This window comes from Rana temporaria, chromosome 12 (assembly GCF_905171775.1).
Source record: "Rana temporaria chromosome 12, aRanTem1.1, whole genome shotgun sequence".
NCBI classification, from domain to species: domain Eukaryota; kingdom Metazoa; phylum Chordata; class Amphibia; order Anura; family Ranidae; genus Rana; species Rana temporaria.
In genome coordinates, this window is record NC_053500.1 from 145958558 (window position 1) to 145982390 (window position 23833).

The 23833-nt window shown below is 45.7% G+C and overlaps 1 protein-coding gene across 2 annotated transcripts in view; it reads left to right on the forward strand.

Moving 5' to 3' along the window:
• The window catches only part of PIK3R5 (phosphoinositide-3-kinase regulatory subunit 5), an 83672-nt gene that overhangs the window by 37602 nt on the left and 22237 nt on the right, over positions 1–23833 (forward strand). For both annotated transcript variants that reach the window (XM_040331125.1, XM_040331126.1), the window contains exons 2-11: positions 757–869; positions 4239–4339; positions 9288–9356; positions 11738–11876; positions 12175–12244; positions 15325–15499; positions 16719–16875; positions 17516–17599; positions 19359–20127; positions 22788–22944. In XM_040331125.1, coding sequence (XP_040187059.1) covers positions 770–869; positions 4239–4339; positions 9288–9356; positions 11738–11876; positions 12175–12244; positions 15325–15499; positions 16719–16875; positions 17516–17599; positions 19359–20127; positions 22788–22944 — 1821 coding nt within the window. In that variant the 5' untranslated portion in view covers positions 757–769. The remainder of the gene's footprint in view (positions 1–756; positions 870–4238; positions 4340–9287; positions 9357–11737; positions 11877–12174; positions 12245–15324; positions 15500–16718; positions 16876–17515; positions 17600–19358; positions 20128–22787; positions 22945–23833) is intronic.

The window sequence follows — 23833 nt, forward strand, 5'->3', positions numbered from 1 at the left end:
GGAGATCTCTGATGGTGGGATCTCTACACATGTGTTCCTTTTGGTGGTGGGCTCTTTGAACTTGAGTGCCTTTGGAGATGGGTTCCCTATACTTGAGTTCCTTTGTGGCGAGATCGCTACACCTGAGTTCCTTTGGTGGTGGGATCTCTGAACTTGAATTCCTCTGGTGGTGGGATCTCTACACACATGTTCCTTTAGCGGTGGGATCCCAGAACTTGAGTGCATTTGAGGTTCTGTGTAATGGAGTTCCTCTGGTGTTGGGATCTCTGAACTTGTATCCCATTTGTGGGGAAAGTTTCCTGTACTTGAGTTCCTTTGTGGTGGGATCTTTGCACATGAGGTCTTTCGGTGGTGTGGTCTTTAAATCTCAGATCCTTTGGTGATGGGATCTGATGGATCCATCTCTTGATCTCCTGCCTTACAGCTCTGGGTCCTGCAGTCAAACCCCACTAGTTTCTTCTGTGTTTCTTTGGGTTTCCCTCAATAGTTCAAATTTCATCACAGTCCAAAAAAAAACAACATACTGGTAGGTTTCATGGGCTCTACCTTAAATGTCCTAAAGCGTGTGAGTAGTAGGGAAAAAGGAAAATCAATTGCCGCCGATTGTGACTGGGTATGAGTATTGCTATTTAATTGCCAGAGAGGCTCAGGGGCAAATCCCGATATTTCCTAGGTATCACCATACTAGTCTGAAGGTGTGATGTCATCAAAGTAGCAAGTTGCACGGCGTGTAACGGGGTGTCTCTTTCCTTTCAGGACATGTCTTAAGATGCAGAACACATCCTGTACCGAGGACAGGATTCAGCATGCTCTGGAGAGATGTCTGCATGGACTCAGCAGAACGCCGGGCTCCTCCTCTTCCTGGACAGGTGAAACCTTTAACATTCTATTTTTAAAGCTGAACTCCAGAAAAAAAATAACTTTACCCTCCCCCACTGCAAAGATTAACTGTTTTGCCCAGTGAATGATGAATAAGGCGATCTATACCTACTGTATGTTACATCTTATTTCCATAGACTTCCCCCACGCTGTGACACTGACCTACAGCTGCTGGCGGGGACCAGTCATTTGCGATGAGAATAGCAGCAGGCGTGCGCACAGGGTGTGCCAGGTGTGCCTGGGCACACCCTAATCATGCTGTGCAGATTCCCCCTGCTTCTTGGCTGTAGAGAAAGGGACTGAGGAATCTCTGTCCTCAGTCCCTTTCTCTATCTCAAAAGTGAGACATCAGGGGTCCGTTTAAACCCCTGATATTTCACCAAAGCCCCCCAATGGGGCTCCTATTAAATTGTAAAAAAAAAAAATGTAAAAAATAATAAATATAATTGTAAAAAAAAGTAATAAAAAATAAAATAAAAAATTAACTACCGACACTGTCCACTGCTCTACTGACACCAACCTCTGCCCTACTGACACCGTCCACTGCTCTACTGACACCGTCCTCTGCTCTACTGACACCATCCACTGCTCTACTGACACCGTCCACTGCCCTACTGACACAACAGTGTCAGTAGGGCAGAGGACGGTGTCAGTAGAGCAGAGGACGGTGTCAGTAGAGCAGAGGACGGTGTCAGTAGAGCAGAGGACGGTGTCAGTAGAGCAGAGGACGGTGTCAGTAGAGCAGAGGACGGTGTCAGTAGAGCAGAGGACGGTGTCAGTAGAGCAGAGGACGGTGTCAGTAGAGCAGTGGACGGTGTCAGTAGAGCAGAGGACGGTGTCAGTAGAGCAGAGGACGGTGTCAGTAGAGCAGTGGACGGTGTCAGTAGAGCAGTGGACGGTGTCAGTAGAGCAGTGGACGGTGTCAGTAGAGCAGAGGACGGTGTCAGTAGAGCAGAGGACGGTGTCAGTAGAGCAGTGGACGGTGTCGGTAGAGCAGTGGACGGTGTCGGTAGAGCAGAGGACGGTGTCGGTAGAGCAGAGGACGGTGTCGGTAGAGCAGAGGACGGTGTCGGTAGAGCAGAGGACGGTGTCGGTAGAGCAGAGGACGGTGTCGGTAGAGCAGAGGACGGTGTCGGTAGAGCAGAGGACGGTGTCGCTAGAGCAGTGAACGGTGTCGGTAGAGCAGTGAGCGGTGTCGGTAGAGCAGTGAACGGTGTCGGTAGAGCAGTGAACAGTGTCGGTAGAGCAGTGAACAGTGTCGGTAGAGCAGTGAACAGTGTCGGTAGAGCAGTGAACAGTGTCGGTAGAGCAGTGAACAGTGTCGGTAGAGCAGTGAACAGTGTCGGTAGAGCAGTGAACAGTGTCGGTAGAGCAGTGAACAGTGTCGGTAGAGCAGTGAACAGTGTCGGTAGAGCAGTGGACAGTGTCGGTAGAGCAGTGGACAGTGTCGGTAGAGCAGTGGACAGTGTCAGCAGTTAATTTTTTTATTTTATTTACAATTATATTTATTATTTTTTACATTTTTTTTTTTTTTACAATTTTTTAGGAGCCCCATTGGGGGGCTTTGGTGAAATATCAGGGGTTTAAACGGACCCCTGATGTCTCACTTTTGCGATAGAGAAAGGGACTGAGGACAGAGATTCCTCAGTCCCTTTCTCTACAGCCAAGAAGCAGGGGGAATCTGCACAGCGTGATTAGGGTGTGCCCTGGCACACCCTGTGCGCACGCCTGCTGCTCAACCAACCAGCTGGGTAACCTGGGTGATGTCTTTGACCCAAAATGGTCATCATAATTGGTCAATGATGTCCCCAGGGTACCACCCCCCCCTTCCAACAGACGCTTTGTTTACAAACAGAACAAAGCCGGTAGGGAACTGTCATTTTCAGGAGGTAGCTATTATTTTTTTGGTGGAAAAAGACAGAGGGCGTGGCCTTTTCCGGTTTGACAATCATAAGAAATGTGTCACTGCCGCGCTCATGTGGTGTGTGGCCCTTGCCCGGGATGAAGCAACAAGAGAGCCTGCAGAACCTTTTCCACATTTTGTGCATCCGTAATTTTTAATTATAGCAAAAAGGAAGTGAAATTCTTATGGTGTTTGTCTGTCTTTTTGTGTCTGCTGACGGAAGTCTTTCTGTAGGTCAGAACCCCCCTCTCTGTGCTTTATGGAACAGTAAACAAAGAAAACATTTTTGGGTAGATGTTGTATTTGGGATGATGTTGTTGACTTTGGTATGGTGTGTGGCATACGGTAATACCAGTGCAGGCACTAATGAGGTTAGTTTGCCTCGACAAAATCCGGGCGCCAGGTCGCAATTGCGACAAGAAATTGTGACCTGGCGCCTGGGGAAGCTTAGGGCTGCAGAAGGCTGCAAAGCCGCGCCCTTGGCGGGACGGGGTGCGTTTCTTGGCTTCTAACTTTTTTAGCTGGCTCCTTGATTCCAAGCAAATTTGTCAAACCCTGGCCTGAATCCAGCCTTTATTGTTCTGCAGAACCAATAATTATGTGACGGCATTCACTCTGACCCCGGGCCTTCCCTTGAGTCATGCTCAGTGTTCCCGGCTCCTCTCCTCTACTAAAATGGCTTAATCTGATTTCACCACACACTGTGGGCTTCTCACAATGTGCATTAGAAGCTGCAGAGAGTCAGATAGAGCCTCGCCTCGTTTCCTGGCTGTAGGACGTTCAACATCATCTAGCCGCTTTGCTGCCCAAGCTGATTGTCCCCACCTATTAGATTCCAGTTCTTTCAATCATGGAGGCTCAGGATCACATGTGGACATTACCTAAGATGTAAAGATAAAGCAGAAAAATACCTAATAAAGTGCAAAAAAAAATAGTAAATAAATCGATGACGTCAGCGCGTCAACCTCCCGACACACGTTTCGTCACAGATTAACGTCGTCTTGGGAAACGTTCCCCAAGACGACGTCAATCTGTGACGAAACGTACGTCAGGAGGTTGACGCGCTGACGTCATCGCTAGTGGCGGCCAGCTTTTTAACAATTTTATGGACGTTTCTACCCTTCGTTTTTGTAAGTGTATCTTTTGACTTTAATAAACCCTCCTACCTAGTTTGAATTACACTATTTTGAGTGTTCTTTCATTTTTGGGTATACGATTCATGGTTTCCTTGGTTGCCTGGTGAATTGAGCCTATCCAGTCAGTTTTTTTAGCCATTCACAAAGTGAAGTGTGCTTCCCGCATGCGCAGTAGGGAACAGGCACGCGAGGAAAAAAAAAGTTTTGCGTTAAAAAAAAAAAAAAAAAAAATGTGGAAGTAAAGCTCTCTATCCAATCTGTTGCCTTGTATTTTATGCTTGAAGGAATGCAATAATTCCCGGTTTTATTGTGTCTTCTAGCCGGGCTGTGCCTCAATTACTGGAGTCTGGAGGAACTGGTGAACCGCGAGGCTGCCAATCATATTATTTTAGCGGAAAAGATCCTGGACAGAACCAGACAGGTAAGGGGCTTCATGTGGAACACTTATTTTTATACAGCCTTTACATTGTTTTTGGATATATATTTATATCAATTATGTTATTAAAAAGCCACCCTTGAACTTGCGCGGTTTTGACCCGGACACGTCGGGTTTTGAATGCAGTGTCTGGGTTTCCCTCTACCTGAGACCCGGACACCAGTGCCGCCTGCAGGGAGTACCAACGGGCCTCTTGTAGGGGTCCCCTGCACACAGGGGGATCTGGACAGCAGGGGGATCGGTGCGGCGGGGCAGGGGACAATTACAGAGGAGACAAACTGCAAAAAAAGAGAGAGGAGCCAGGTAGCCGCTGGTGCAATCGTTTTTTAATAAACTAAAGCCGAAAATGGAACTTCCACTTTTCGGAACCCTCCCCCCCTCCGGTGTCACATTTGGCACCTTTCAGGGGGGAAGCAGAAACCTATTTAATACAGGTATTTTCTCTCGCTTCCAGGCATAGATAGCCGCGTGATCTGCGGGTATCTACGCCACTAAGCGCCACTGCGGGTATCTACGCCACACAAGTCCCAGAAGACAGCAGGGACCATTTGGATCGCGCAGCATGAGTCGCGCATGCGCAGTAGGGAACCAGGACGTGAAGCCGCAAGGTAAGATTCATACTTGCCTAGGTGGGTGCTGCATCTGTCCCCCTGCGCCTCGAACACTGAGAACCGAGCGATCAAACCTCGCCGATTGCTCAGTTCTCACAGCTCCCTGAGCAGAGAGCTGGTTAATGTCAGTACCCCCCCCCCCCCACGCACACTTGCTCACTGGAGCGCTGGGCTGTGGAGGGGGCAGGAGCGGCAGGCTCAGGCTCTCAGCGGCATGTTGAGAGGCTAAGTCAGGTTCCGGTCCAGGCATGTGGGCGGATCCCAACTCCATTGTCGCGATCTTGACCGGCTCTGTGACATCAGCACAGACAGCGGACTTCAGCTCCTGCTGTCTGCTGAAAACAGGTCACAGGCAGTGGCGGCTGGTGCTCCAAATTTTTGGGGGGGCGCAAACAAACGAAAAAACCCTGCCACAAAAAAACAAAACAAATGCAGCCTCACTGTGCCCATGAAATGCAGCCACTGTGCCCCTCAAATGCAACCACTGTGCCCATCAAACGCAGCCACTGTGCCATCAATTGTCACCACTGTGCCATGCCATCAAACGCAGCCACTGTGCCATGCCATCAAACGCAGCCACTGTGCCATGCCATCAAACGCAGCCACTGTGCCATGCCATCAAACGCAGCCACTGTGCCATGCCATCAAACGCAGCCACTGTGCCCATCAATTGTTGCCACTGTGCCATGCCATCAAACGAAGCCACTGTGCCATGCCATCAATCGCAGCCACTGTGCCCATCAATTGTCGTCACTGTGCCCTTTAATTGTCGCCACTGTGCCAATTAATGCCACTGTGCCAATTGTCGCCACTGTGCCCTGTAAAATGCTGCCCCCCCACCCGGCACCTTTCTGGGGTCGGCCATCCTCCTTCCACCATCCCTCGATGTCTTCTCCCGCCCTCGATGACGCTTTAGCCAATCAGGTTACCGGTAACCAGAACCGGTGAACCTGATTGGCTGAGACGCCTGTCAGTCTTATCCAAGGAACGCACCCCCGTGCGTCCCTGGGATAAGTATTTGGAAGCCAATTACAGCCGCTGGCTCTGATAGGCACTTCCAGAGCCAACCAGCTGCCGTTATTCAGATGGCCGGCGCTCACCAGGGGGGCGGCCATCTGAATAGTCGGCAGCAGCGGCGACAATACATAGATTCATGCAATGCACGAATCTATGTATTGTGTCAGTGGCGGTGCGAGCAAGAGGGGGCGGGCCGGGCGGCCCCTTGGCGCCCTCTATGGATGCACCGCCACTGGTCACAGGAGTGCAAAACGAACTGCACTACTGTGATCCATAGGAGAAGAAGTGCAGCCAAACAAGCTTTCCCCGTACTACAGAAGGGGAGATCGAAGTAAGAAAGGTAAGCCGAAAGGTTTAAATATCTTTTAAAGTTCTGCTTTATGAATGGGAACATGTAACAAATATAAAGTTACACTTTATCGGGTTGCAATAGTGGAAATCCACTTTGAATGTGCGGCAGGTGCTGTGGTCCCAGGAGCTCGGTGGGAACTCGTTAGGAATGGGAACATGGGATCCTCTGACATCTGGGCATGAATGGGAACGCTGGACTTTGTTTCCGGAGTTTACTCTCTTGTTCAGATCTTACATGGTAACAATAAGAGTGGAAGACAAACAGGAGGGCCCGGGCAGGAAGTCGGCTCCGAGTTCTCAAACCCTAAACTCATAGGACGTGGCCTGGATGTCATTAATCAGGACAGGTGACACCAATGACCCCCCCCCGGGGTCACCTCCTGAGCCACAAATACACAACAGCCTTAAAACCGCCTAATTGGTGTTTACTATTATTACCAGCTGTTTATATACCGACCGTACGGTTCAGCTGTGCCAGACAATATCATTGTCTACGTATGTTCCCCAAGTACCCTAGGTTAGTGTGTCTACTGGGTGGATTAATCAGGAATCTGACCCAAGTTCTTCAAAAAAATGACCCCCCCCCATACCTCTATAGCTGGGTTGTGCACAAAAACAGGGACCCGGCTGTCTCTTCCAGGTTCTTGCAACTGGTTTCGTGATGACGTGGTGCATCATCAGTGGGCCGGTTTCAAAAAACCCATAAAGACAAAGTGGGCCTCCTGATGATGCGGCCCACTTTGCTTGACCTTGATTGAGGTTAGAGGAACATCTCACCTCAGAAGCCAATTTCAAACCACTGTTATCCACAAGTGTTATGTTGAGTACCCCACGGCCTCCTGGGATTCGTGACGTAGGGTTCCCAGAGGGCTGTGGGGCAGCAGTCACATAATTCCTACCTAGGTGAGAAATAAGAAAGTGCGGGGAGGTATCCCAAAAATATATAAATACAGTGGAACCTTGGATTACGAGTATAATCCCTTACGGGAAAATTCTCGTAATCCAAAGCACTCGCATATCTAAGTGAGTTTCCCCATAGAAGTCAATGTAAACAAAACTAATTTGTTCTGCATTGACTTCAATGGCATGCAATACCGCATGTGGCCAGAAGGGGGGGGGGGGGGCGCCGGAGAGCCTCGGAAAGACTCGAAAAGGCCCGGGGACAGCTCAGCTGACCTCGGAAACCCTCGGAAAGCACCCGGGAATGGAGTATTTCAGAGTATTTCCAAATGGCTCCGATCGGCTCCACTCAGCTCTGGGGCCCTCGCACCTCAGGCCTAATGTGGTACTGTACACCACATTAGCTTGAATTCTGTGTGAAAGCCGGTATCAGGATTGGGCTCTGGGATCTCTTTTTATTTATTATATTATGATTTTGTCTTATCTCTTGAACCTTGAACTCCTTTCTCCTAACATGGCCTTCCCGTTTAAGCCATGCCTTTGCACTTCCTGTTTGCCAGATGATTGTGCTCTCTTCGGCTGATATCTTGCTCCTTTGTGTACCTGCAGCCGTCCTTATCTCCACTGCCACTCATTACCGACCTTTTGACTTGTTCCTCGACTAGGTTTCCGCTTGTTCCCAACCTGCAACCAATGGTGCCAACCTTTGGCTTGTTTACTGACTCTACTTCTGCTTGATCACTACCTGCTATATCTGCTACTGGACCCCGGCTTGCTCACTTCCTGGTGGGGCGATCCTGAGGACCATCACCTGGTACTAACCTCAGCAAAACCCATCCCCACCATCAGGAGCTCTGTTGAACACCAGTTAGTGCTTAGACTCCGCACCTCGGGTGAGCCTGCGTCATTGGCAGGGTGACCTGCTTATGCACATATGCAGCTGGTTGGTGGGAGCCTTTCTATTGCTACTGGTCCCCCCGAGCCTGACCCCTGACGGTGACAGAAGGTTTGTTGAGAGGAATGGGAGTGAATGTGGAGTATAAAGAAAAACTATGCCTAGAGCAATTTTATTTTAGGCCAAAAAGTTGAATTTTGGTGTCATGTGACCAGAGCACCTTCTTCCACATGTTTGCTGTGTCCCCTCCCCCACATGGCTTCTCACAAACTGCAAACAGGACTTCTTATGTCTTTCTTCCTCCAATGTCTTTCTTCTTGTCACTCTTCCATAAAGGGCAGATCTGTGGAGAGACCACTAATAGTTGTCCTGTGGACAGATTCTCCCCCCTGAGCTGTGGATCTCTGCAGCTCCTCCAGAGTTACCATGGGCCTCTTGGCTGCTTCTCTGATGAATGCTCTCCTTGCCCGGCCCGGTCAGTTTAGGTGGACGGCCATGTCTTGGTAGGTTTGCGGTTCTGCCATACTCTTTCCATTTTCCGATGATGGATTGAACAGAAGCTCCGTGAGATCTTCAAAGCTTGGGAACATTTTTTTATAACCTAACCCTGCTTTATACTTCTCCACAACTTCATCCCTGACCTGTCTGGTGTGTTCCTTGGCCTTCATGATGCTGTTTGTTCACTATGGTTCTCTAACAAACCTCTGAGGGCTTCACAGAACAGCTGTATTTATACTGAGAATAAATTACATACAGGTGGACTCCATTTACTAATTAGGCGACTTCCAAAAGCAAATGGTTCCACTAGATTTTAGCTGGGGGTATCAGAGTAAAGGGGGCTGAATACAAATGCCCCCTCCCCCCCACACTTTTCACATATTTATTTGTAAAAAAAAAATGAAAACCATTTATAATTTTCATTCCACTTCACAATTATGTGACACTTTGTGTTGGTCTATCACATAAAATCCCAATACAATATATTTACGTTTTTGGTTGTTACATGACAAAATGTGGGGAATTTCAAGGGGTATGAATACTTTTTCAAGTCCCTGTATTATATTTGCAGTACTGTATACAAGAGTAAAATCTGAAATGTATCAGCTTTGGGTAGAGTTGGCTTTGAAAATGTTTTTGTCTATTTTTGCTTTTCCTGCAGGCCCAAGAAAAATGTGAATACGAACTTCTTGCCCCCTTGGCTCTGATGTTCCATTTTGCGGTTCTTTCGGTAAGTGTTTCGGGCCTGAGAAGAGACTGGGGATTTTCCCACTAATGTTCAGAAACTTTTTTGGTTTGCCTTTAGGGTTTACAGCCCTTAATGGTCCCCAGAAATAGAAGACCTTGGCCCAGATTCAAGAAGCAATTGCGCCTGTGTAACCATAGGTTACACGGCGCAATTGCTTACTTGCTCCGGCGTAGCGAATGCTCCTGATTCAGGAACATCGTAACGCCGACTGCAGCCTAAATCTGCGCGGCATAAGGCTCTTATGCCCGCATATCTTAGGCTGCATTCTAGCGATGACCGCTAGGGGGCGCTCCCATTGTGATCTGTGTATAGTATGCAAATTGCATACTAACACGGATTCACAACGTTGCGCGAGCCCTGCGTACGCAAATTACGTAGTTTGCGTACGTCGGGTTTCGCGTAACGTTACACATCCTAATAGCAGGCGCAGCCAATGCTATAGGATACCCACGTTCCCGCGTCGCAAGATTTAAAATCTACGTCGTTTGCGTAAGTGATTCGTGAATGGCGCTGGACGCCGTTCACGTTCACTCTGAAGCAAATGACGTCCTTGCGACGTCATTTGCCGCAATGCACGTCGGGAAAGTTTCCCGACAGAGCATACGCTCTACGCTCGGCGCGGGAGTGCGCCTAATTTAAATGATTCCCGCCCCCGGCGGGATCATTTACATTGCGCGCGCTTACGCCGGGCAATTTTGCCGGCGCGCCCTCGCAATTTACGGAGCTACTGCTCCGTGAATCGAGGGCAGCGCAAAATATTTGCATGGGCGCAGGGCAAAATTGTTGCCCTGTGCCTCCGCAAATAAAGCGCAATTGTACCTGAATCTGGGCCAGTGGTTAGAAGATATGTTCTGTAAACCAATCAAACTGGCCAGATGTCTATGCCCCGCCCTTGGCGTTCATGTTGACCTACATGAACAATAGTGATGAGCTAAGATAATCTGTTCTGGGTATTCGATTCCGAAAAGTTCTACAACAGTGTTACATGTCCACGATATCTCCAGTATATTAGGTAGATTCACGTACGGCGGCTTAACTTTGTGCGGGCGTAACGTATGCTATTTACGTTACGCCGCTGCAAGTTAGAGAGACAAGTGCAGTATTCACAAAGCACTTGCTCTGTAAGTTGCGGGGGCGTAGCGTAAATTGGCCGTCGTAAGCCCGCCTAATTCAAATGTGGAAAAGGTGGGCGTGTTTTACGGAAATTAATCGTGACCTCACGTAAATGACGCTTCAAACGAACGGCGCATGCGCCGTCCGTGGACGTATCCCAGTGTGCATGCTCCAAATCACGTCGCAAATAGTCAATGCTTTCGACGTGAACGTAACTTACGCCCAGCCCTATTCTGAATCGACTTACGCAAACGACGTAAAACGTGAAAAATACGACGCTGGTACGACGTCCATACTTAACATTGGCTGCGCCATCTTATTGGTGGTTTATCTTTATGCCTGAAAACACCTTACGTAAACGGCGTATCTTTACTGTGACGGTCGAGCGTACTTTCGTGAATAGGCGTATCTCGCTGATTTACATATTCTCGGCGTAAATCCACGTACACGCCCCTATCGGCCAGCGTAAATATGCAGCTAAGATACGACGGCGTAGGAGACTTACACCGGTCGTATATTAGCAACATTTAAGCGTATCTCAGTTTGAGCATACGCTTAAATGTACGACGGCGCGGATTCGGAGTTACGACGGCGTATCTACTGATACGCCGTCGTAACTGTACATGAATCCAGCTATATATGTATATACACACACACATACACACACACACACATACACACAGTGAAACCTTGGATTGCGAGTAACGCGGTTAACAAGCGTTTCGCAATACGAGCGCTGTGTATTTCTAAAAATCTCGGTTTGCGTGTGTTGTCTCGCAAACGAGCAGGATTCAGGCCAAAGCGGTGTGCAGTACCGCTTTTGGCCTGAGGTGGGGGGGGGGGGGCCCGGAGCCGAACGGCGCCGATCGTCGCCATTCGGAAGGGCCCGAGGACAGTTCGGCTGACCTCGGCAAACCTTTCCGAGGCTTGTCAATGGAGTCTTTCTGAGGTTTGCCAAGGTCAGCCGAACTGTTTTCGGGCCTTTTGGGCTGTTTCCGAGGCTCTCCGATGCCCCCCTGCCTCGGGGGCCGCATGCGGTATTGCATGCCATTGAAGTCAATGCGGAACAAATTATTTTAGTTTCCATTGACTTCAATGGGGAAACTCGCTTTGATATGCGAGTGCTTTGGATTACGAGAATTCTCCTGGAACGTAATCCGAGGGTCCACTGTATATAACATACATATGGGAGAAAATGTGACTTGGCATGACATTGGCTACAGTGACCACCTTTCATCTGGTCCCTACAGGCTCCCTGGATCCCTCTAGAGTGTGACCTTCTTCTGAAAGCCTTTGAGACGTTCCACATCTTCCTCACCTGGCCGGCTCCCTACTGTGACATCTATCAGGAGCTCCTCAGTTTCATCAGTGAAGAGCAGAAAGCTCCAGGTAACCTTGTTCACTCTTCTTTTTTAAGACCTCTGCAATTCCCCGGCCGGCATACTGCCAATCAACTGTTGAACTGGGCCACATCCTGACTGATGGCCGCCCCCCATTCTTGCACAATCAAGGCTTGGAGTTTGTCAGAATTGGTGTGGTTTGTTTTTGTTCACCCGCCTCGTGATGACCGACCACAAGTTCTCAATGGGATGAAGGTCTGGGGAGTTTCCTGGCCATGGACCCAAAATGATGTACATCATCATGAAATACCTAACTGATGTTGTCTTTTATTTTATTGTGTGTACAGGAATCTCCTACCAGCGCCTGGTGAGGGCAGAGCAAGGTCTCCTCACGAAATCCTCCCTGCCCAGCATCCTGTGAGTACCGCTTCCTAGGAGGAGAATTCTGGGGATTCCCGGGAGAGGGTTAGAGTCCCATCCACCCCCCCCCCAGTATTGGAATTTAGGCCTTTTCACACCAGAAACTCTGTGGCCGCTACAAATTCTATTTGCCTATTTTGTTCAGTGACTTGTAACCAGATGCACTTTGCTATTTCGCTACACAGCTACAACCATTAGCGCGCCGGTGATCTGCCGATATGGTTCCGGCTAACGAGAAAGTTCCTTTAAGGACTGCGCAGGCGCAATCCTTGCCGACGGAAATCTCTGACCCTCGGCCGTCCAGGGCGACGTGGAATTTGAGGAAAGTGGCCAGTTGGCCTCACGTCCTCGCTCCGCTCTCTCGGCCTCCTGGCTCTTTTTTTAACATCCTCCAATCCACTGGGATGTTAAAGAATGAGCCTGGATGCCGGCCGAGGTTCGGAGATTTCCATCGGCAAGGATTGCGCCTGCGCAGTCCTTAAAGGAACTTTCTCGTTAGGTGAACCTTAACGACAAGTCACCGGCATCAGATAATGTTATGTAACGGTAGCAGCCAAATGATCAGGCAAACTGCGAAGAGCAACTCGATGTTTACTGAACGCAGAGCGATAGGATGGAAGTAAGGTGTACAATCGTGGTGAACAAAGAATAGCAGGCAATGAAGCTATCTCAGTAACAGGGATGACTGGGAATAGATTCCAACACTAGATGGCAGCACAGGATATTATAATAGAGTATGAGAAAAGTAAACATGCAAAACAAGTTGTGTAGCGCACGTCAGAACCGACTTGTTTCCTGGAAATAGAGTTGCGGCAAAATATTTAGAGGCTTATGTATGAAAAGAGCGCGAAGAGGATAATTGTTTGTTTCCCATAGCAATCAAAGACTGTCCTCCTTCTCAAATTTGCTCCGCAGAAATGACAGAAGCTGATTGGCCTTCATGGGCAACAAGAGTTTTGTGAGAAGACCTTTCATACATAAGCCCATTGTAAATGATTAGCATTGTCATGTGCTGCCATCTGCTGGTGCACAGAGTAACTACAGTCCGCATCTTATGTATTATTATTGCTCATATGTGTCGTTATTGAGGTGGTTTTGTGATGATAAAAATCAAATGTCACAATTATTATTCAAAATTAAATTTTTTAAATGTAATCAAAATGAATATTATCAAAAATGTATAATAATTATAGTCATTAAATAGGATTAAAATGATTATGATCTAAAATAATAATAATAATAATCTTATAAATAATATTAATATTGATTATGTTTAATACTATCTATAAGATTATTATTATTTTTTGATCATATTCATTTTGATTATGTTTAATTTTATCTAATGATTATTATTAATTTTTTATAATATTGATTATTTTTAATCCTATCCATGATTATTATTAATATTATTAATTTTGGATAATATCAATATGGATTATGTTTAATCCTATCAAATTAATAATATTATAATAATCATGGATAGGATTAAACATAATCAATATTAATATTATTGAAAATGAATAATAATTATTAGATAGAATTAAGCATAAGCAAAATGAATATGATCAAAAATGTATAATAATAATAATAATATTAATAATAATAATCATGGATAGGATTAAACATAATCAATATTAATATTATCTAAAGGATTATTATTAATTTGTAATCATATTAATTTTGATTATGTCTATTCCTATCTAATGATTATTATTATTTTTTGATAATATTAATATTGATTATGTTTAATCCTATCAAAAATTTATAATAATGATTAGATAGGATTAAACATAATTAAAATTAATACAATCAAAAATGTATAATATTAATAATAATCTTAGAGATAATATTACTATTGATTATGTTTAATTCTAGGATTATTATTAATATTAAACATTTTTGATCATATTCATATTGATTATGTTTAATCCTATCTAATGATTATTATACATTTTTGATAAAATTAAACAATCAATATTAATATGATCAAAAATTTATAATAATCATTAGATAACAACATAACACATGATTTTTGATCATATTAATTTTTATTATGTTTATGTGTTAATGATTATTATACATTTCTGGTCATATTAATATTGATTGTTTAATTTGATCAAAAATGTATAATAATCATTAGATAGGATTAAACATAATCAAAATGAATATGATCAAAAATTATTAAAAATGTATAATAATCCTATAGATAATATTAATATTGATTTGGTTTAATCTATAGGATTATTATACATTTTTAATAATTTTTGATCATATTCATTTTGATTATGTTTAATCCTATCTAATGATTATTATTATTTTTTGATTAGATTGAACATAATCAATATTAAGATTATGAAAAATGTATAATAATCATTAGATAGGATTAAACATAATCAATATTAATATCTATAAGATTATTATTATTAATATTATTCATTTTTTATCATATTCATTTTGATTATGTTTAATCTTATCTAATGATTATTTATAATATTATACATTTTTGATAGGATTAAACATAATCAATATTATCAAAAATGTATAATAATCATTAGATAGGATTAAACATAATCAGAATGAATACGATCAAAAATGTATATTGTTAAAAAATAATCTTATAAATAATATTAATATCGATTATGTTTAATCCTAAGATTATTTTTAATATTATACATTTTTGATCATATTCATTCTGATTATGTTTAATGCTATCCAATGATTATTATACATTTTTGATAATATTGATTATGTTTAATCCTATCAAAAATGTATAATATTATAAATAATCATTAGATAAGATTAAACATAATCAAAATGAATATGATAAAAAATGAATAATATTAATAATAATCTTATAGATATTAATATTGATTATTGATTATGTTTTAATCCTATCAAAAATGAATTATAATAATAATCTTATAGATAGGATTAAACACGATCAAAATTAATATTGTCAAAAATCAAAAATAATTATAATAATCATTAGATAGGTATAATAATAATAATAATAATAATAATAATAATAATAATAATCGGTAAACACAAAATCTGATGGATTATTTCTGTCCCCACAGAACGGTGCTGTTGGTGAATCCCGCGGAGCTTCCTAGAGAGTTCCTATCAGTTGCTGAACATCTGAGTAGCACAGAGCAAAGTGCTGAGAACAAATACATCTCCCTCATCCAACATCTCTACCAGGCCAGCCTGGGCCCTTCTACCCAGATCTCCGCCATTGGAGATACACTCAAGGTATGTGCTGCGCTTTGTGAATGGTCCCAGAAGCCTGTCAGTGGGAGGAATGGTGGCCCATCATTGGTGTCAGTGGGAGCAATAGTGTCCCATCATTGGTGTCAGTGGGAGGAATAGTGGCCCATCATTGGTGTCAGTGGGAGGAATAGTGGCCCATCATTGGTGTCAGTGGGAGGAATAGTGTCCCATCATTGGTGTCAGTGGGAGGAATAGTGTCCCATCATTGGTGTCAGTGGGAGCAATAGTGTCCCATCATTGGTGTCAGTGGGAGGAATAGTGGCCCATCATTGGTGTCAGTGGGAGGAATAGTGGCCCATCATTGGTGTCAGTGGGAGGAATAGTGTCCCATCATTGGTATCAGTGGGGAGGAATAGTGTCCCATCATTGGTGTCAGTGGGAGGAATAGTGTCCCATCATTGGTGTCAGTGGGGGGAATAGTGTCCCATCATTGGTGTCAGTGGGGGGAATAGTGTCCCATCATTGGTGTCAGTGGGAGGAATAGTGTCCCATCATTGGTGTCAGTAGGAGGAATAGTGTCCCATCATTGATTTCAGTGGGAGGAATAGTGTCCCATCATTGGTGTCAGTGGGAGGAATAGTGTCCCATCATTGGTGTCAGTGGGGGGAATAGTGTCCCATCATTGGTGTCAGTGGGAGGAATAGTGTCCCATCATTGGTGTCAGTGGGAGGAATAGTGTCCCATCATTAATGTCAGTGGGAGGAATAGTGTCCCATCATTGGTGTCAGTGGGAGGAATAGTGTCCCATCATTGGTATCAGTAGGAGGAATAGTGCCCTGTCATTGGTGTCAGTGGGAGGAATAGTGTCCCATCACTGGTGTCAGTGGGAGGAATTGTGTCCCATCATTGGTGTCAGTGGGAGGAATAGTGTCCCATCATTGGTGTCAGTGGGGGGAATAGTGTCCCATCACTGGTGTCAGTGGGGGGAATAGTGTCCCATCATTGGTGTCAGTGGGAGGAATAGTGTCCCATCATTGGTGTCAGTGGGAGGAATACTATCCCATCATTGGTGTCAGTGGGAGGAATAGTGTCCCATCATTGGTGTCAGTGGGATGAATAGTGTCCCATCATTGGTGTCCCAAGGGTCACATCTCGCCCTTCGGCCTCAGTGGAGACCACGACTTTGGAATATAAATATATAAAGAATGTAGATACATTTTAGTTAATATTTGCTGATTGATAAAACATTTGACTCTTCCAGTCGAAGACTTTAGCAGAACTGGAAGCCATCTTTGCAGATTTAACGGAGGCTTTGGAATTCTCGGCCGGCGAGAACAATGCAGACAAAAAACGGGACTGGCTAAAAGACAGATTACAGGAGATCGGGAGACAGGCCGGACTGCTGGGGGATGGGACAGGTGAGAAACGATGAAGATTGTCCATCCAGAGAGGAGACAGAGGAGGAATCCGCACAGAGAGGGATAACCAATCTGGCTCCATATTTCTAGTGATGGAGGAATGGGGCCATCATGGGTCAGAGCACAAGAATTAACCCTCGGGGGCGGGGTAAAACACATCGTGGGCGTGGCTTGGGCTGCTTTCATCTGTTGCATGATCGGGAATAATCTGCGGCTCCTGGAATATCTCTTCATCTCTTGGTCTTGGGTCAGGTTGGACCCACTCCCAGCCTGCACCCTCACAGTTGCCTGCTGGGGGCCCCTAAGCAATATTCAGGGTCAGAGAAAGGTACCGAGTAGGATTGGTGATGATGATTGGACAGTCTGGTGATGGGGTATAGGGAGGGACATACTGGTCAATCAATTGGGGGGGTCTAACATCATCAAAAAGGTTAAGAACCCCGATATTGGGGGCTTAATCTTCTTTCACGACAGTCATGTGACCACAGAGTGTCATGGGAAAGATGGAATCTGGTTCTACTCCTCTAGGTAGTCAGGGTTGTCACTGTTCCCTCTCCTTAAAATTATTGTACATATCATCTATATAAGGAGACTGTACAGGTTGTCTGAAAAAATGTTTTTTTTTCTTTCTCTCTTTTAGTTCCTATTTCCACCGATCATTTCCTGCCGATCTCTCTGCCGGTGCCCAAATGTTACACATACAGCTGGGACCAGGACAACTTTGGTAAGCATGAGATCCCATTGGCTTATATGGTGAATAGTGTGTGGACCCCTACCAAATGATTTAGCTCAGGTGTCTCCAGTGAAGGGTCATGTTAAGGCTACATGATACAAAGACAATTTAGACAACTGTACTCCTCCAACCTCGTGGTAACAATTTGGGGAAGACCCCTTTCTTTTTTAGTATTGCTGTACCAGCTCCATAAAGACTTGGTGTGACCAGTTTGGTATGGAGGAACTTGAGTGGCCTGCACAAATCCCTGACCCCCAACTCTACTGAACATCTTTGGGATGAATTGAAAGGCCAATGGTGATCCAGGTCTTCTCTTCCAACTTCAGTACTTGACCTAAACTCTACTGAACACCTTTGGGATGAATTGAAAGGTCAATGGTGACCCAGGTCTTCTCTTCCAACTTCAGTACTTGACCTCAACTCTACTGAACATCTTTGGGATGAATTGAAAGGTCAATGGTGATCCAGGTCTTCTCTTCCAACTTCAGTACTTGACCTCAACTCTACTGAACATCTTTGGGATGAATTGAAAGGCCAATGGTGATCCAGGTCTTCTATTCCAACTTCAGTACTTGACCTTAAATCTACTGAACATCTTTGGGATGAATTGAAAGGCCAATGGTGATCCAGGTCTTCTCTTCCAACTTCAGTACTTGACCTCAACTCAGTTCCATATTAATGACCATGGTTTTGGAGTAGGATGTCCAACAAGCTCATACAGCTGTAATTTATGTCCATACATGTATTGAAATGCGGCCGGTCCCTTCTGAACCATGGCACTGTGCATAAAGCCAGCTCCGTAAGGGCATGGTTTGATCAGTTTGGTAAGGAGGAACTCAAGTGGCCTTCAGAGTCCTGACCCTCAGGGCTGATCCTAGGCAGGTACGTGGGGTGCAGTGCACCCAGGCGCCACAGAGGTGGGGGCACTGAAGCGCCAGAGTGCTCCCCTCCCTCAATCTCCTCCTCTCCTTGTCCGTGTCCAGAGGCGGCTCTCTCCGCTGGTCACCGCCACCGCTGCCACTGTGTTTGCTGCCCAATCCCATTTCTCCTCCCTCCTCCTGTCAGAGGAGGAGAGCAAAGCAGCGGCTGTCTCTGTGTGGAGAGAGACCAGCCGTGCAGTGATGTCGCCAGAGGGCAGGCCGCTCCTGACGTGTTCTCCTTGTCCGTGTTAGGGGAGCATCTCTGTGTTCGAGTCGTTGCCATAGAAACATTTGTAAAAGGGAGGAGATGGTAAGATGACCACGCCCATGTGGGGGCACCAGAAATATTTCTGCACCCTAGGATCGGCCCTGCCTGACCTCAACACTATTGAACACCTTTGGGATGCACTGAAAGGCCAATGGTGATCCAGGTCTTCTCTCCCAACTTCAGTACCTGACCTCAACCCTACTGTACACCTTTGGGATGAATTGGAACACCAATGGTGGGCCAGGTCTTTTCATCCAACATCAGTACCTCACAAATGGGCACAAAATCCCACAGACACCCTACAAAACCTTGTGGGAAGCCTTCCCGTACGAGTGGGAGTGTTATAGCCACAAAGTGGTCCAGTTTTATATTAATGACCATGGTTCTGGAGTAGGGTGTCCAACAAGCTCATATAGATGTGATTTGTGTGCCCATACATTGACCACCATTTGTGCCCATACATTGACCACCATTTGATCCCTGCTGACCTGGACAAAGTTTTTTTAATGTGTAATACATAGATGAAGTTAATATATAATTCACTCCCTTTGTGTCTTGACAGATGTGCTGAATAATATCATTTTAAATGAAGGATGCACTAGATCGACGTGTCTTACTCCAGAGTATGAAGTCAATGAGGAAGATGATGAGGATGAGGATGACGAGGAATTGGAAGAGGTAGAGGAGGAGGTTAATCATGAAGGTCACCAAAGGGACTCGGTTTTCTCCAATCAGTCAAGGTGCTGTGTCTACTGGAACATCCCAAGCAACTTTCAGGAGGAGATGGCCAACACCAGCCTGCCACGTGACATAATAGACAACAGCACTAAGTCCTTCGTGTCCAGTTTGTCCAGCTGTGTGGACAGCGGTTACATGGAGGACAGTGATGACAGCTCCCAGGAGATGTCCGACAAAACAGAGTACCGAGAAGAAAGGGTCAACCGAAAGTTCACTCAGAAGATCTGCAAGTTCTTTAAACCAAAGAATAATGGACCCAAAGCCAAACTGAAGGCAGAGTTGGGCAATTCTCCAACCCATTCTGTAATGGGCTCAATGTCCAACCTTCAACAGAGTCTCCCCTTGAGGCGAGCAGGAAGCCTGTACACCCCACAAGCCAGGAGAGTACCGGAACGGTCCAAGAGATCCAAGTCGCTTCCTCAAAACGCACTCGGTGCCCATATTTGGGAGATCCAACAGAACCAAATGCTAGCCCTAAACAGAAGACCGTTTCTCAGCTGCAACGAGGACTCTAAGGCTTCAACTTTGAGGGTTGTGGTGTTTGGTTCAGACCGAATTTCTGGGAAATTAGCTCGGGCTTACAGCAATCTCAGGTGGGTTTGGGTATTTTTGATGAGGTTTGGAAGTGTACATAAACCAAAAATCTGTTCTTCAGTATGTTTGGCATCTCATTTCACTGTATGCAGTCTTAACATTCAACACCGTATACAGTCAACACTCAACACCGTATACAGTCTTAACACTCAACACTGTATACAGTCTTGGCACTCAACACCGTATACAGTTTTGGCACTCAACACCGTATACAGTCTTAACACTCGACATCGTATACAGTCTTAACACTCAACACCGTATACAGTCTTCACACTCAACACTGTATACAGTCTTCACACTCAACACCGTATACAGTCTTCACACTCGACACCGTATACAGTCTTAACACTCTTGTGAATCTATTGCAAAATTTCTTAGCTGGTGATCCTGCCCAGAACAGCACTATCTGTTGCAGGCAGGGCCGTTTTTAATATTGATTGAACCCTGGGCTAAACATTTATTGGGCCCTCCATGCAGTTTCGCTCTTGTTTCGATCAACGGCAATGCTGATTTTTTTGTTTACCGACTATAAAGAGGAGTTTCAACACTGGCCACTAATGTAATAGGGGTTTACACTGACCACTAATGTAATAGGGGTTTACACTGACCACTAATGTAATAGGGGTTTTACACTGACCACTAATCTAATAGGGTTTTACACTGACCACCAATGTAATAGGGTTTTACACTGGCCACCAATGTAATAGGGGTTTACACTGGCCACTAATGTAATAGGGGTTTACACTGACCACTAATGTAATAGGGGTTTTACACTGACCACTAATGTAATAGGGGTTTACACTGACCACTAATGTAATAGGGGTTTACACTGGCCACTAATGTAATAGGGGTTTTACACTGACCACTAATCTAATAGGGTTTTACACTGGCCACCAATGTAATAGGGGTTTACACTGACCACCAATGTAATAGGGGTTTACACTGACCACCAATGTAATAGGGGTTTACACTGACCACTAATGTAATAGGGGTTTACACTGACCACTAATGTAATAGGGGTTTACACTGACCACTAATGTAATAGGGGTTTACACTGGCCACTAATGTAATAGGGGTTTACACTGACCACTAATGTAATAGGGGTTTACACTGACCACTAATGTAATAGGGGTTTACACTGACCACTAATGTAATAGGGGTTTACACTGACCACTAATGTAATAGGGGTTTACACTGGCCACTAATGTAATAGGGGTTTACACTGACCACTAATGTAATAGGGGTTTACACTGACCACCAATGTAATAGGGGTTTACACTGACCACTAATGTACTAGAAGCAATTTGCTTACCTTTGCAGAACATGCTGATGGTAGGCCCAATGACCGCAGTTGTAGGCAGGACTTTCAAGCACGCCCCTTTATCTTCCCAGTGGGCAGCATTCAGAATAGGTGATGGTGGATATGACCTCAGAGAGGCATGATATACAAATATATACCTCCCTTATTTACATATGAATGCCCCCGCTATTTACCTATAGCCGGTATTTACATGTAAACACAGGGGCCCGGATTCAGAGACGAGTTACGATGGCGTATCTCCGGATACGCCGTCGTAACTCCGAGTGTGCGAGAGGTCGTATCTATGCGCCCGATTCGTAGAATCAGTTACGCATAGATTTCCCTAAGATCCGACCGGCATAAGTGTCTTACACCGTCGTATCTTTGGCTGCCAATTTATGCTGGCCGCTGTAGGCGCTTCCGTAGATTTACGCGAGAAATATGCAAATTAGGTAGATACGCCGATTCAGAAACGTACGTCCGCCCGGTGCATTTTTTTACGTCGTTTGCGTAAGGCTTTTTCCGGTGTAAAGTTACCCCTCATAAAGCAGGGGTAAGTCATGTTAGGTATGGACGTCGGAAACACACGAACAGCGTCTTATTTTACGTCATTTACGTAAGTCGTTCGCGAATAGGGCTGTACGTAAGTTACGTTCACGTCGAAAGCATCCTCTGAGAAGGAGGAAAGCGGACATCTTGTTACACCCACCGGAGTTTTGCATTTTGGGCCTCGTACACACGACGGGACATGTCCGATGAAAACGGTCCGCGGACCGTTTTCATCGGACATGTCTGCTGGCGGATTTTGGTCTGATGGCTGTACACACCATCAGACCAAATTTCCAGCGGACAGCGAATGCGGTGACGTGGTCACGCCATCGCCGCAACGATTACGAGGCGACGTGCGCGACCCTGGAAGGTCAATGCTTCCACGCATGCGTCGAATCACTTCGACGCATGCGAGGGCTTTCGGCCGAGTGGACATGTCCGGTGAGTCGTACAGACGACCGAACATGTCGGACGGACAGGCTTCCAGCGGACATGTTTCTTAGCATGCTAAGAAACATATGTCCGCTGGAAACCTGTCCGATCCGCCGGAAAATTGTCCGGTCGGCCATACAGACGACCGAACATGTCCGCGGAAACTGGTCCGACGGACAAATCTGACGAAACACCTGTGCGCCCCAGCGGGGAGATTTCACTTCACTTCCTGTACAAGAGACAACAGGAAATTAAAAGAAATCTCTCAAAAGCGAGGAGAGTTTCCATCTTACGGAGTTGTCTCACCAACAGGTGTCCCCCTTTTCCCGCAATTCTTGTTCCGGTGAACATTGATTTTATTTATTTTTTCTCTTTCAGGTTGAAGGAAAGCAACTGTCCCCTGTTAACGAGGTTTTTTAAGCTGCAGTTGTACTACGTCCCAGTGAAGAGGAACAGCCCCACTTCGTGTACATCACTGACAAGCCCAAGTTCCCCTTTAAAGTCTCCCAACCCGCCTGGACCGACCAACCTAGAGGTGAACTCACAGCGCACACGAAGATCCAACTGTGGCGTTTTCATTGCCAAGAACTGCGTAGTATATGGTTACTTCATATATATCTGTCAGTGGCGGTGCATCCATAAGGGGCGCACCGGCGCCGCCCCCTCTCTCCTTGCACTGCTCTATCACCATAGATAGATAGATTTAATGCATTGCATTAAATCTATCTATGGTCGCCGTTTAGTTATTTGGAACCTTGCAATTTAAGTGACCACACCCTATTCAGGTGTCCGGCCCCTTTTGGGGCACCGGGCATCTGAATTACAGTGGCGGGGGGTGTTTTTTTGGAAGCACCATACTGGGCGCTTGCTGTTCACTCAGCGCTGTGTTAGCAAAGCGAATGAATTCGCTTTGCTAACACTGAACCGCCTCTCAGCCAATCAGGGTCTCGGATCTGTTACCTGTCACCTGATTGGCTGAAACGTCAGGCGCTGTGATTGGACGCCTGATAGAGAAGACGGAAGAGAGGACGGAAGAAGACATCGAGGAGCGCGCAGGACTCCGCCGCTGACACGCTGCGAGACAGGGAAGTACCGGGCGATGCACACTGGCAGCATTTGATGGGGCACAGAAGCGGCGATTGATGGGTACAGTAGCTGGGTTTGATAGGCACAGTGGCTGTACTTTATGGGCACAGTGGCGACACTTGATGGGCACAGTGATGCGCTTGATGGGCACAGTGGCAGCAATTGATGGCACAGTGGCTGTGTTTAATGGGCACAGTGATGCGCTTGATGGCACAGTGGCAGCAATTGATGGCACAGTGGCTGTGTTTAATGGGCACAGTGATGCGCTTGATGGCACAGTGGCAGCAATTGATGGCACAGTGGCTGTGTTTAATGAGCACAGTGATGCGCTTGATGGC